Here is a 12199-nt window from a genome sequence, read left to right as displayed (position 1 = left end):
GTATTTATATGTCAGCCAAACCTGTTTCACTTAATATATTTACTTGAAGACCACCTGACATTTTAACACATTTGCATGTCCACGGTTCTTTGACGTTGGTTAATTGTCACATAACATGCTGGTAAACAAATATAACATTTTATGCTTTTTAATAAGTGTGTTATTTTCATTGTCATTCTAAAATGATTTATTTAAAAAAATTTTTTATTATTATTTAATTAATTATTCACTTTTCATTTGCAGTTTCTTTACAGACGCCAGTTTGGGAAACATAGACATAATTTAAAGTTTAATGCACTTCATGATTTTAATAACAACAAATGGAATATATTTTCATTCTCTTTGTATTTTTTTGTCAATATGGTACAATATTATCTTATATAAATCAATGAGATAAACGTGTTAGGTCAAAAGTAATCTAAAAGATCAGAAAGTAGTCTGATTATATCACATACAATGTGTACTGTAATTTTTAATCATTTATCATTTTTATAATTTGGAATCAGTAACGGACTTCAATTTGTAAGTCATCTACCCACCAGTGTCTATACGTTCCTCTGCAATAGTGGTTTTCAACTATTGGATCCCATATTTGTTCTGAGAGAAGTCCCAATAATAAAAATAATTTAGCCACATAATCATGTAGGAGAGCAGAGAAAACACCTCCTATTGGCACAAAAGCTATTCAGTCTATTGAGTCTCAGAAATACTTTAATGATTAAAAGTTCCATTGCATAATGTTATTCTGATGAAGGTAATTAATATGGTGTTTATCTCACACTTTCCACAGATGCAGGAACAAGTGATGCAGGTAAGTGTTGCTCTGTTTCTGTTATGCTGTTCCTCAGTGGCGGACTGGGACAGTAAATCAGGCCGGGAATTTGACTCCACCCCAGGCCACCTCTGTTGGTGCAGTCACCACCACCCAATTCATGTGTCCATCAGACTGCTAAACTTGTAGGCTAACCCTGTTAGTTGATGTAACATGTAGACTACCATACATAATATGAATGGATAAATAAATAAACCTTCAAAAACTCACTAGGAATACACCATCTATATCATCTTTCCCTTTATCCCTCTCTCTCTCATTTTGCACATCTAGTTTCTCTGCTATATGAAATAAGCACTTGCAATAATCTATATTAATTGTGCAGCCATCAATTGTATATGTCCCCATGATCACAGTCCTACTACTGATGATCTTATAAATCATAAAAGCACATATTGTTCTAAGAGTATAGCCAGCATGTTTAGTTTTGCTTATAGCTTAACCTTTACCGGAGGGTTCCTGCTCTGACTCAAAAGCTGAACTGTCCACCCCCTTTTGTTTAACAGCAGGAGCACTTGGAGCACTAGTGCTACTGTTGCTTCCTTCGTCACCTTCAAAATAAATAAATAAACATAGGCTACATATTGTAGGCTAGAAATGGAAAATCAAAATTTCTGGTCAAATTTGGCACTAAAAAAATACTGTGTCCCCATATGTAAAACAGTGTGCTAGTTTGTCATTAAGATGCTCTTTTAAAACTTCTATCATTATATATATTTTATTTTTTTTAGAATAGTTTGTATCTATTGTAAGTCTCTTTGGATGAAAGGGTCCATCTGCCAAATGATTACGTAAATATAAGGGGTGGAACAGTTCAACTTTTTCACGGTTAGGTTTGTTTCACAGTTTTAGAGTCACTGTTTCGCTACCGTTGTATGTGCTATGTTTATGGAAAAACTATACTTTCAAAAAATATATATTTTATCATATTATTAAGAATATTCTAACTACAAGCAACAGCACAAATAAATACAATAGAGTAAAGATACAAATAAAATAAACGGACTTTCAGAGTTTTTTTAGGGAGGTCTAGCGTTAGTTTTTATGTACAGAAATTGAATAAAGTAATCAAATGTAAAACAGTATTGCATTTTGGACTATAAATTAAAGATTATTCTTTATTAAAGTTACAAAAGCTATTTAATCAAGAGCAGTGAGTGATTTATTTGTTGTTGCTGTTCGATTAATATAAAGACTGTCACTTTAAAATAATGCTCTGATCCAGTGTTCGTATTCGTATTGAACAAGAGTGAATGGTTTGGCCACGGGTTTTTTATTTTTTTTATTTATTTTTTTATTTTTTCATCGCTGTTGTTGTAATGTCTGGGAAGCCAGAATGTTCATCCATCAACAGAAACATATATTAACTGAACCCTGTTTGTTTTACGTGTTATTTATAGTAAACCATATTACAGATGCTTTGTCAGATTTAAATTGAACAGCGCTATATGCGCGTGCCGAACCCGTGTGTGGTGGAGAAACCGAACAGTTCGATATTTTTTTCAGTGAACCGTCCGACCCCAGACAGCAAGTAGTTTCGGCCCAGATCTGGCCCACATGTGGCCCGCATGGATTTCACGCGGGCCAGATGTGGGCCTGATCTTGGCCAACAATATGTTGCTGTCTGGGGTACCCCTAGTAAATATTATGTAAATGTAATTCTGACCGACTTGCTCCCTTACTGGCGAACATGGCTGGGATTTTGCATCAACTTGCTGCGTCTGTGGCCAGGGCTTTTCTCCTATTTATACGTTCCCGCACTGCTCCTCCTTTGCTTTTATGCTCCAATTTTTGCACGGTTTTCTAAGATGAAGCATACCTCTGGATATAGCCAATTAGGCAGTGCTTCGCTGATGTTGGGTCATGTGGTGGTGTCATTTTCACTCCGCGATCGCCTGATTCATAGATTCATAAGTCCGTCAATTAATTTGCAGTTGCATCCCAGCCTATTGCACGTCAGCCTGATCGACTGCACAGCGGCAGCCGGCAGGCCAGAATGACCATCAGGCCACAGGGAAATGTCCCGGTGCTCCCGATGGCCAGTCCGCCCCTGCTGTTCCTGATTAAACATATGGGTCATAAAATATATATCAGTGAAAACTTCAACTTCTTCATGTTGTCAATCTATCATTACAGTCACTCAGTCAGACTCCTCCACTCTCACCACTTTATCAAACACACCTGCAGACATCAAACTCACACTAATAATTGTAATTTAAAATGGCTAATGCTAATACATTGTTGGCTGTTAAATATGAATGAATTAAAATCAGATATATATCATTTAGATTTTAAAAATGTATTCATATTTCTATTTAAGTAATTAAAATCATATTGCATGTTTTTATTCATATCTCATCTTAAAAAAGGTAACAATTTAGTATAGGGACCAATTCTTCCTATTAACTAGTTGCTTATTAGCATGCATATAACTAGCATATTGGTTGTTTATTAGTGCTTATAAAGCACACATAAATGCCTTATTCTGCACAATCATATTTTAGATTCCCTAATGCACCCCATACCTAACGTAATTAACAACTTCCTTACTGACAATTAATAAACAGAAAATTAGGAGTTTACTGAGGCAAAAGTCATAGTTAATAGTGTGAATTAGTCCCTTAACTGAAGTGTGACCAAAAAGGGTTTATAAGCTAAACATTTTGTTTGACAAAATATTCATCATCATATAGGGAGCATTTCAAATCAGAAAGAAACTCAGACAAGCACATCAATCTTACCCACAAACACCACTATACAACAACAAAACACAGACACCGCTGGTAAAAGTGTATTTTACATTATATTTAATGTTTTTTTTTTTCATAAATGTGAAAAAGTATATGATAAACATCTGATTTGATCAAATATTCATCATCATATAGGGAGAATTTCTAATCAGAAAGAAACTCAGACAAGCACATCAATCTTACCCACAAGCACCACTATACAACAACAACACACAGACACCACAGGTAAAAGTGTATTTTACTTTTTTTTTTCATAAATGTGAAAAAGTATAAGATAAACATCTGATTTGACAAAATATTCATCATCATATAGGGAGCATTTCTAATCAGAAAGAAACTCAGACAATCACATCAATCTTACCCACACGCACCACCATACAACAACAAAACACAGACACCACAGGTAAAAGTGTATTTTACATTATATTTAATGTTTTTTTTTTTCTTTTCATAAATGTGAAAAGGTATAAGATAAACATCTGATTTGACAAAATATTCATCATCATATAGGGAGCATTTCTAATCAGAAAGAAACTCAGACAAGCATGTCAATCTTACCCACATGGACCACTATACAACAACAAAACACAGACACCACAGGTAAAAGTGTATTTTACATTATATTTAATGTTTTTTTTTTCTTTTCATAAATGTGAAAAGGTATAAGATAAATATCTGATTTGATCAAATATTCAACATCATATAGGGAGAATTTCTAATCAGAAAGAAACTCAGACAAGCATGTCAATCTTACCCACACGCACCACTATACAACAACAAAACACAGACACCACAGGTAAAAGTGTATTTTACATTATATTTAATGTTGTTGTTTTTGTTTTTTGTTTTTCGTAAATGTGAAAAATTATAAGATAAACATCTGATTTGATCAAATATTCATCATCATATAGGGAGCCCTTCTAATCAGAAAGAAACTCAGACAAGCATGTCAATCTTACCCACATGGACCACTATACATCAACAGAACACAGACCCCACAGGTAAAAGTGTATTTTACATTATATTTAATGGTTTTTTTTTTTCATAAATGTGAAAAGGTATAAGATAAACATCTGATTTGATCAAATATTCAACATCATATAGGGAGAATTTCTAATCAGAAAGAAACTCAGACAGGCACATCAATCTTACCCACACACACCACTATACAACAACACAAAACAGACACCACAGGTAAAAGTGTATTTTACATTATATTTAATGTTGTTGTTTTTGTTTTTTGTTTTTCGTAAATGTGAAAAATTATAAGATAAACATCTGATTTGATCAAATATTCATCATCATATAGGGAGCATTTCTAATCAGAAAGAAACTCAGACAAGCACATCAATCTTACCCACAAGCACCACTATACAACAACAAAACACAGACACTGCAGGTAAAAGTGTATTTTACATTATATTTACAGTTTTTTTTTTTCATAAATGTGAAAAAGTATAAGATAAACATCTGATTTGACAAAATATTCATCATCCTATAGGGAGCATTTCTAATCAGAAAGAAACTCAGACAAGCATGTCAATCTTACCCACACGCACCACTATACAACAACAAAACACAGACACCACAGGTAAAAGTGTATTTTACATTATATTTAATGTTGTTGTTTTTGTTTTTTGTTTTTTGTTTTTCGTAAATGTGAAAAATTATAAGATAAACATCTGATTTGATCAAATATTCATCATCATATAGGGAGCATTTCTAATCAGAAAGAAACTCAGACAGGCACATCAATCTTACCCACACACACCACTATACAACAACACAAAACAGACACCAAAGACAAAGGTGTTGTTTTGTATTATTTTTTTTTTTGTTGTTTTTTGTTTTTTTTTTTTTTTTTTTTTGTTTTTTTTTTTGTTATATAGGAAGCACTTCTAATCAGAAACTCATGAAACTTTGCACACGCATCAGAACTGACAATCTGATATAGGTTTCAGAAGTGGGTGTGGCAAAATGGCTCAATAGTGCCACCTGTAAAATTTCAATGGAGTGTGGCTCGAGCTACGTTTTATATGCATGTACGAAAATCAGTACACACGTGTAACACACAATTACCTACAAAAAAGTATCTTGGTGCAAAATCCAAAACCCAACAGGAAGTACGTTACTTTGAATTTCCTTTACGATTTTTGTGCAGTTTTTGCCATTTCCATGCCTCGTACTTTTGATGAACTCCTCTTACAGTTTTAATCAGATCATCTTCAAATTTGGTGAGGGTCATCATAAGACCTGCGTGACGTTAAATTGAGAAGATCATCAAGGGGCGTGTCCCTGGCAGCCTGACAAAATTTGGTGTTTCGCCATGAAACAGGAAGTTGCTGTAGCTCAGGCAAGCAATGTCCAATCAGCCCCAAACTTCACACGTTTGATAGGTGTTCTGTCCTAAACAAACACCAATGCCCAAATTCAGTTATAGTCATAGCGCCACCTGCTGGAAACAGGAAGTGATATGGTTAACACTGTTATGGACTCCTAAGAACATATTAAAAAGTGTCAGCAAGTGCTAAATACACTGGCAACATGCTAACAACACTTAGCTAAGTGCTAAAGCATGCTACTAATGCAGTGAAACAGGTAGCTGCTGTAACTCAGGCAAGAAATTTCCAATCTGCCTCAAATTTCACATGTTTGATAAGAGTCCAGTCCTGAACACATCAACATACCCGTATTCGATTAAAGTCATAGCGCCACCTGCTGGCAACAGGAAGTATTCTCAAACATAATTTCTCTTATATATCTACACAAAGTGCTGCATAGTAACTGATTACATGTAATCTGGATTACATAATTAGATTCCCAAAATGTAGTACTTGTAATTAGATTGTATTACATTTTAAAATACTCTGTTACTTTTTTATTAATTAGATGATTACAGATTATTCACACAAGTCTTTGTCTCAGGAAAGCTTTTGTCGTTCAAACACAGTAAAATGCACAAAATCATGTGCTTTTTTATTTATTTTACATGTAAAAAATAGAGATGTTTTGTTAAAATTTAGGTATTTAAAGCTTATTTAAGATTTTAAATCTTAGTCATACAGTAGTAGTAGGCTACAATAAAGTTTTTTTGTGCTTGACGGACTTGTTTTGCTTTTGCACCCGCGTCTTGCACAAGAAACTAAAAATGCAGCGCTCAGTTTTAAAGTTCAACTTCTGTCTCATAACCTGTGTTATTTTCCATTTCACTGCCACAGACGCATCCTTTATGATCAGCCGCTTAGGACTAACAACGTTAGCGATGTGTTCAAGGTTACGGTCCTTTATTGAGTGGTTAATCGCCTCAGCAACTTCACGTGCGAACAGGCATATCCCTAAACAGCCACAGGACAGATTTTCCGCCACAGTAAAGAGGTTATTAATAACGAAAACGTTTATTGAGTTTTGCTAATTAATATTTTATTTTAGTAACTGTTGTTAGTTTCGTTTAGTTTTTCATTTATTGTGATTTTTTTATTATTCCAGTTTACGAAAAAAATGTTTTTGACCAATAGTTTAAGTCTTAGTTTCAGTTTTTGTTTACGAAAATATCCTTGGTGAATTCCTCATTGACTAGCTGATGAACAGAGCCATACCGCCCTGCAAATAATAGTCTAACTCGGAGCCTTGCTCGTTCTTTAACTTGTGTTTTTTGCCCTGTCTAAATTATGGAAATTTGACATTAGCCTACTTCACCTTAGACTTTTAACTCCACTGCAACATCCACTAGCTATGGCTAGAACAGCAACTGTAAACACCACGGCTTGCGTTGAACCGGTGTTCTGACGGAACACCATACCCATCAGAATGGGATACCTTCGGTTAATACGCATGCGCAGCAGTGAAATTGGTTGAATTTAATTTAATAAACTGTATTTTTATTAAACCAGGGGCTATCAAAACAGCATACCTCTTTATAAACTGTATTTGTATTAAACCAGGAGCTATCAAAACAGCATACCCCTTTATAAACTGTATTTTTTTTATTAAACCAGGGGCTATCAAAACAGCATACCCCTTTATAAACTGTATTTGTATTAAACCAGGAGCTATCAAAACAGCATACCCCTTTATAAACTGTATTTTTTTATTAAACCAGGGGCTATCAAAACAGCATACCCCTTTATAAACTGTATTTTTATTAAACCAGGGGCTATCAAAACAGCATACCCCTTTATAAACTGTATTTGTATTAAACCAGGAGCTATCAAAACAGCATACCCCTTTATAAACTGTATTTTTATTAAACCAGGGCCTATCAAAAAAGCATACCCCTTTATAAACTGTATTTTTATTAAACCAGGGCCTATCAAAACAGCATACCCCTTTATAAATTGTGTTTTTATTAAACCAGGGCCTATCAAAAAAGCATACCCCTTTATAAACTGTATTTTTATTAAACCAGGGCCTATCAAAACAGCATACCCCTTTATAAATTGTGTTTTTATTAAACCAGGGCCTATCAAAAAAGCCTACCCCCATACAAAGTAGGCTAAATTGACAGACTCCGCTATAAAACTTAACTTCCGGTATGCTATTCTGACAAAGTATGCTACATCGACAGAACACCGGCTATGCCCTCAAATCAGACAGGAGAACCGTGACTGAGAACATGACACACGTCGGGAAGTGTGTTTGTGAAGGCGGGGCCAGGGGGTGATATTACTTGATGCATAAAGACTCCTTCAGATCAGAAGCACCAGGCTGGCTGCAATTTGACCGTGCACACGCAACATTTTTTTTAAACTATAGCCTACCATCACTCTATCATTGATATTAATGAATCTATTTATTTATTAATTTATCTGACGTGCTGGAACGCAGTTCCGGACCGTTCCGGCCCACTTTAACCCCTGGTCCTGAGGTACTAATATGATTTTTTGGGTAGAGCAGTGTCTAAAATGTTATTGTAGAGTGACGCAGAGCTACATGAAGGAAAATTAAAGTGGCAGTGGAGATGCAATAAATAAACTTAAGAGCAGCACACATTCCGATTGTATTCCTGAGTAGAGCAATGTTCAAAATGTCATTGTAGAGTGTCACAGAGCTACATGAAGGAATATTAAAAAGTGGCAGTGCAAGTACAATAAAAGTAAACATAAGAACAGCATGTTTTCCGGTTTTAGATGAAGGATAGCTGGTTGTTAAGCAGTTTGATGGCTTGAAGATAGAAGCTGTTCTTCAGTCTGGTTGTCCATGATCGGATTAATCGTAAGCGTCTGCCTGATGGCAGTGTGGCAAACAGGTGATGAGCAGGTTGAGTGCGGTAATGATTATTAAAGTTGTTAACTAATCATGAATTAATGAAGAGCTATCCTTAACTACAGCTGGAGTCATATGGATTCACGCATGAATAACGGCAGGCTTAATTACATGTAAGTACATGTTTGATAGTTAATGTGCTATAATTAACATTTGCGTAAACTAAATCAAACAGCATTTTTAAGAAAAAAATAAGAAACACTCTGGCTTTGAAATAAATTAAAATAATTTAAAATACTTTGAGCTTTTGACATCTTCAGCGTCATGATTGATCTTGTCTGTTTTGTGTTGTTCTGTTTTTCTTTAAACTCACCCTGCTGTGACTTATAAACAGCTAAATAAAAATAAAACCTCAAAATCCACAAAGAACATTTTTAGAAAAATCCTGAAGAAATGCCTGGAAACAGTTCACTAGACGCAGGCCGTGATGATACTGTTTCTCCGCTCTCTGACTTCTTAAAAAATCCACACCACATCTCTTAACCGGACTGAATACTCACTGTGTTAGTATATGTGTATTTGATAGTAAGTATAAAATAAATCATGAGCTGACTTTAGTAAGTAGCTAACTATGAATTAATAATGATTGTGCCCTCTCAAGTAAAGTCATGTTAAAATAATGCATTAACAAACCATGAGTTAATGTTAGTGAATGGGTAGTTAATAAAGAGTTAATTATTGTGGGCCCTCTCAAGTAAATTCATGTCAAAATTGACTAGCCATTATGTTGGTTTATGGGTAGTTAACAGTGAGTTAATTATGATGGGCCCCTCAAAGTAAAATCAAGACACAATGATGCATTAACAAGCAAAGTGAGTTTAAAGGGAAAGAGAACAACACAAAACAGATAAGATGAATCATAAAGCTGAAGATGTCAAAAGCTCAAAGTATTTAAAATTATTTTAATTAATTTCAAAGTCAGAGTGTTTCTTATTCTTTCTTAATAATGCTGTTTGATTTAGTTTACCCAAATGTTAATTATAGCGCATTAACTATCAAACATGTACTTACATGTAATTAAGCCTGCCATTATTCATGCGTGAATTCATATGACTCCAGCTGTAGTTAAGGATAGCTCTTCATTAATTCATGATTAGTTAACAACTTTAATAATCATTAGTATTTGAGGAATTAAGTTTTTATTAATGATTGTTCTTGTTTTATTATTTATTTTTTATAGTTATGTAGTTAACTAATACCACTAATGTAATACTAGTAAATTTTAACCTTGTGGGGCCTTTTTTTTTTTTTTAGGTTTTTAGGTTTAGAGTAAGTGCATAGAAAATACATATCAGTATCATCAGTGCTGCACTCTTGGATTAGTTGTGTCATGAGTAGAGTTATATTTTTATATTGTTGCTCATCTTAATATATTAGAAGGTTTTTTTTTTTCTGTTGAAGACGTGAATCATAAATAGTAACAGATGTGTTTAGTGAGGTAATGTGTGTAAAGTACAATAGCTGCGCGTCATTCTAATCATCACTAAAGCTGTTGACCCTAAAATTTCTAGAAATAATTAAACTAAATAATCAAAAGTTTGGTTGCAAAATATTATTTTGATGAAGTTAAAAACTTATCTCACACTCAGACTCCTCCATTCCCATCAAAGCATCATACACACCTGCAAATACCACTGAAGATAAAGCTGACATTAAACTCACACTCCTGCATTACTATACACTCTAAAAAGTGCTGGGTTATTTCTGTAAACACATTTTTGGGTTAATTGTGCTGGGTCATAATTCTGGGTTGTTTGAGGTAATGTAAACACAGCTGGGTTGCTCATGCTGGGTCAAATGGACTGTAAAGGGTTATTTCTCCACTTAACATCTAGGTTGGGTTATTTTGACCCAACCGGTTTATTTATTTTTCCTCTTCATCGAACTTTCTGGATTCTCGTCTCGTTGTGGTCAGACGGTCACGCACATTGCTGCAAGCAGGATTGTAAGGTAAGTTAATATAATGATATGATTATTTACCTCTGTTTTTAATAAGTTGTGGTAAGAGCACACTGATTTCAATGTTTAATACAATATTTGATCTACCGCTGTGCGGGGTTAGCATTATTTTGTGAATGATTAGGCTATGTAACTTAGCCGCCTCACGACAAAAATAGCCTCAACCATCGCTATATCGTTAAAAAGTTATGTGTGTGTGCGTGTGTGTGTGTGTTTGCGTGCATGCCTGCGTGAGCGCGTTCAAAGTTTTATTTATAAGTTACATGTCCCTTATTTTAACACCTCGTGGAAATTGTATGAACTACGTCAAAGTCAGTTAAGTTCAGTTACTCTCTGCGTACTGTATGGCTTTGTAATGTTTTGTCAGAATTAGACCATTTCGTACTAAAAAAATAATTTTTTAGGGCATATCAGGGGTGGCGAACGTCAGTCCTGGAGAGCCGCAGCCCTGCATAGTTTTGCTTCAACCCTAATCAAACACACCTGAACAAGCTAATCAAGGTCTGAAGGGTTATTAGAAAGCTATAGGCAGGCAAGTTTTAATTAGAGTTGGAGCTGAACTCTGCAGGGCTGCAGCTCTTCAGGACCGGAGTTCGCCACCCCTGATATATATATACACACATATATATATATATACACACTGAACAAATATATATATATATATATATATATATATATATATATATATATATATATATATATATACACTGAACAAAATTATAAATGCAACACTTGTGTTTTTGCCCCCATTTTTTATGAGCTGAACTCACAGATCTAAGACTTTTTCTATGTACACAAAAGGCCTATTTCTCTCAAATATTGTTCACAAATCTGTCTAAATCTGTGTTAGTGAGCACTTTTGCCGAGATAATCCATCCACCTGACAGGTGTGGCATATCAAGATGCTGATTAGTATCTGGTGTGACCACCATTGGCCTCGCACAGTGCAACACATCTCCTTCACATAGAGTTGATCAGGTTGTTGATTGTGGCCTGTGGAATGTTGGTCCACTCCTCTTCAATGGCTGTGCAAAGTTGCTGGATATTGGCAGGAAGTGAAACATGCTGTCGTATACGCCGATCCAGAGCATCCCAAACATGCTCAATGGATGACATGTCCGGGGAGTATGCTGGCCATGCAAGAACTGGGATGTTTTCAGCTTCCAGGAATTGTGTACAGATCCTTGTAACATGGGGCCGTGTATTATCATGCTGCAACATGAAGTGATGGTCGTGGATGAATGGCCCAACAATGGGCCTCAGGATCTCGTCACGGTATCTCTGTGCATTCAAAAGGCCATCAATAAAATGCATCTGTGTTCATTGTCCATAACATACACCGGCCCATACCATAACCCCACCGCCACCATGGGCCACTCGATCCACAACGTTGATG

General features: G+C 35.1%; 1 protein-coding gene and 1 long non-coding RNA gene across 2 annotated transcripts; both read left to right on the top strand.

Moving 5' to 3' along the window:
* Positions 1-291: 291 nt before the first annotated feature.
* On the top strand, positions 292-4646 carry LOC122135017. Its single transcript, XM_042712453.1, has 8 exons — positions 292-811; positions 3526-3615; positions 3718-3807; positions 3896-3985; positions 4093-4182; positions 4289-4378; positions 4494-4583; positions 4641-4646. Exons 1-8 carry the CDS (start codon positions 749-751, stop codon positions 4644-4646), a joined length of 609 nt encoding a protein of 202 aa, XP_042568387.1. The 5' UTR covers positions 292-748.
* A 49-nt stretch (positions 4647-4695) lies between these two features.
* Positions 4696-5375, top strand: LOC122134880. The gene is made up of 4 exons (XR_006153172.1): positions 4696-4776; positions 4892-4981; positions 5084-5173; positions 5296-5375. It is a non-coding gene; the product is annotated as an uncharacterized LOC122134880 (long non-coding RNA).
* Positions 5376-12199: the final 6824 nt, after the last annotated feature.

Source organism: Cyprinus carpio, chromosome A22, assembly GCF_018340385.1.
Source record: "Cyprinus carpio isolate SPL01 chromosome A22, ASM1834038v1, whole genome shotgun sequence".
Classification (NCBI taxonomy): domain Eukaryota; kingdom Metazoa; phylum Chordata; class Actinopteri; order Cypriniformes; family Cyprinidae; genus Cyprinus; species Cyprinus carpio.
Note: the sequence above shows the minus strand (reverse complement) of the source record. Positions and strands in the feature narration are given on the sequence as shown.

Bases quoted from the DNA above. Each gene is read 5' to 3' on its own strand.
- LOC122135017 (XM_042712453.1), top strand. From the start codon at position 749: ATGAAGGTAATTAATATGGTGTTTATCTCACACTTTCCACAGATGCAG. The intron at 812-3,525 runs GTAAGTGTTGCT...ATCATCATATAG, and splicing joins TGCAGGAACAAGTGATGCAG to GGAGCATTTCAAATCAGAAA. The intron at 3,986-4,092 runs GTAAAAGTGTAT...ATCATCATATAG, and splicing joins ACAAAACACAGACACCACAG to GGAGCATTTCTAATCAGAAA.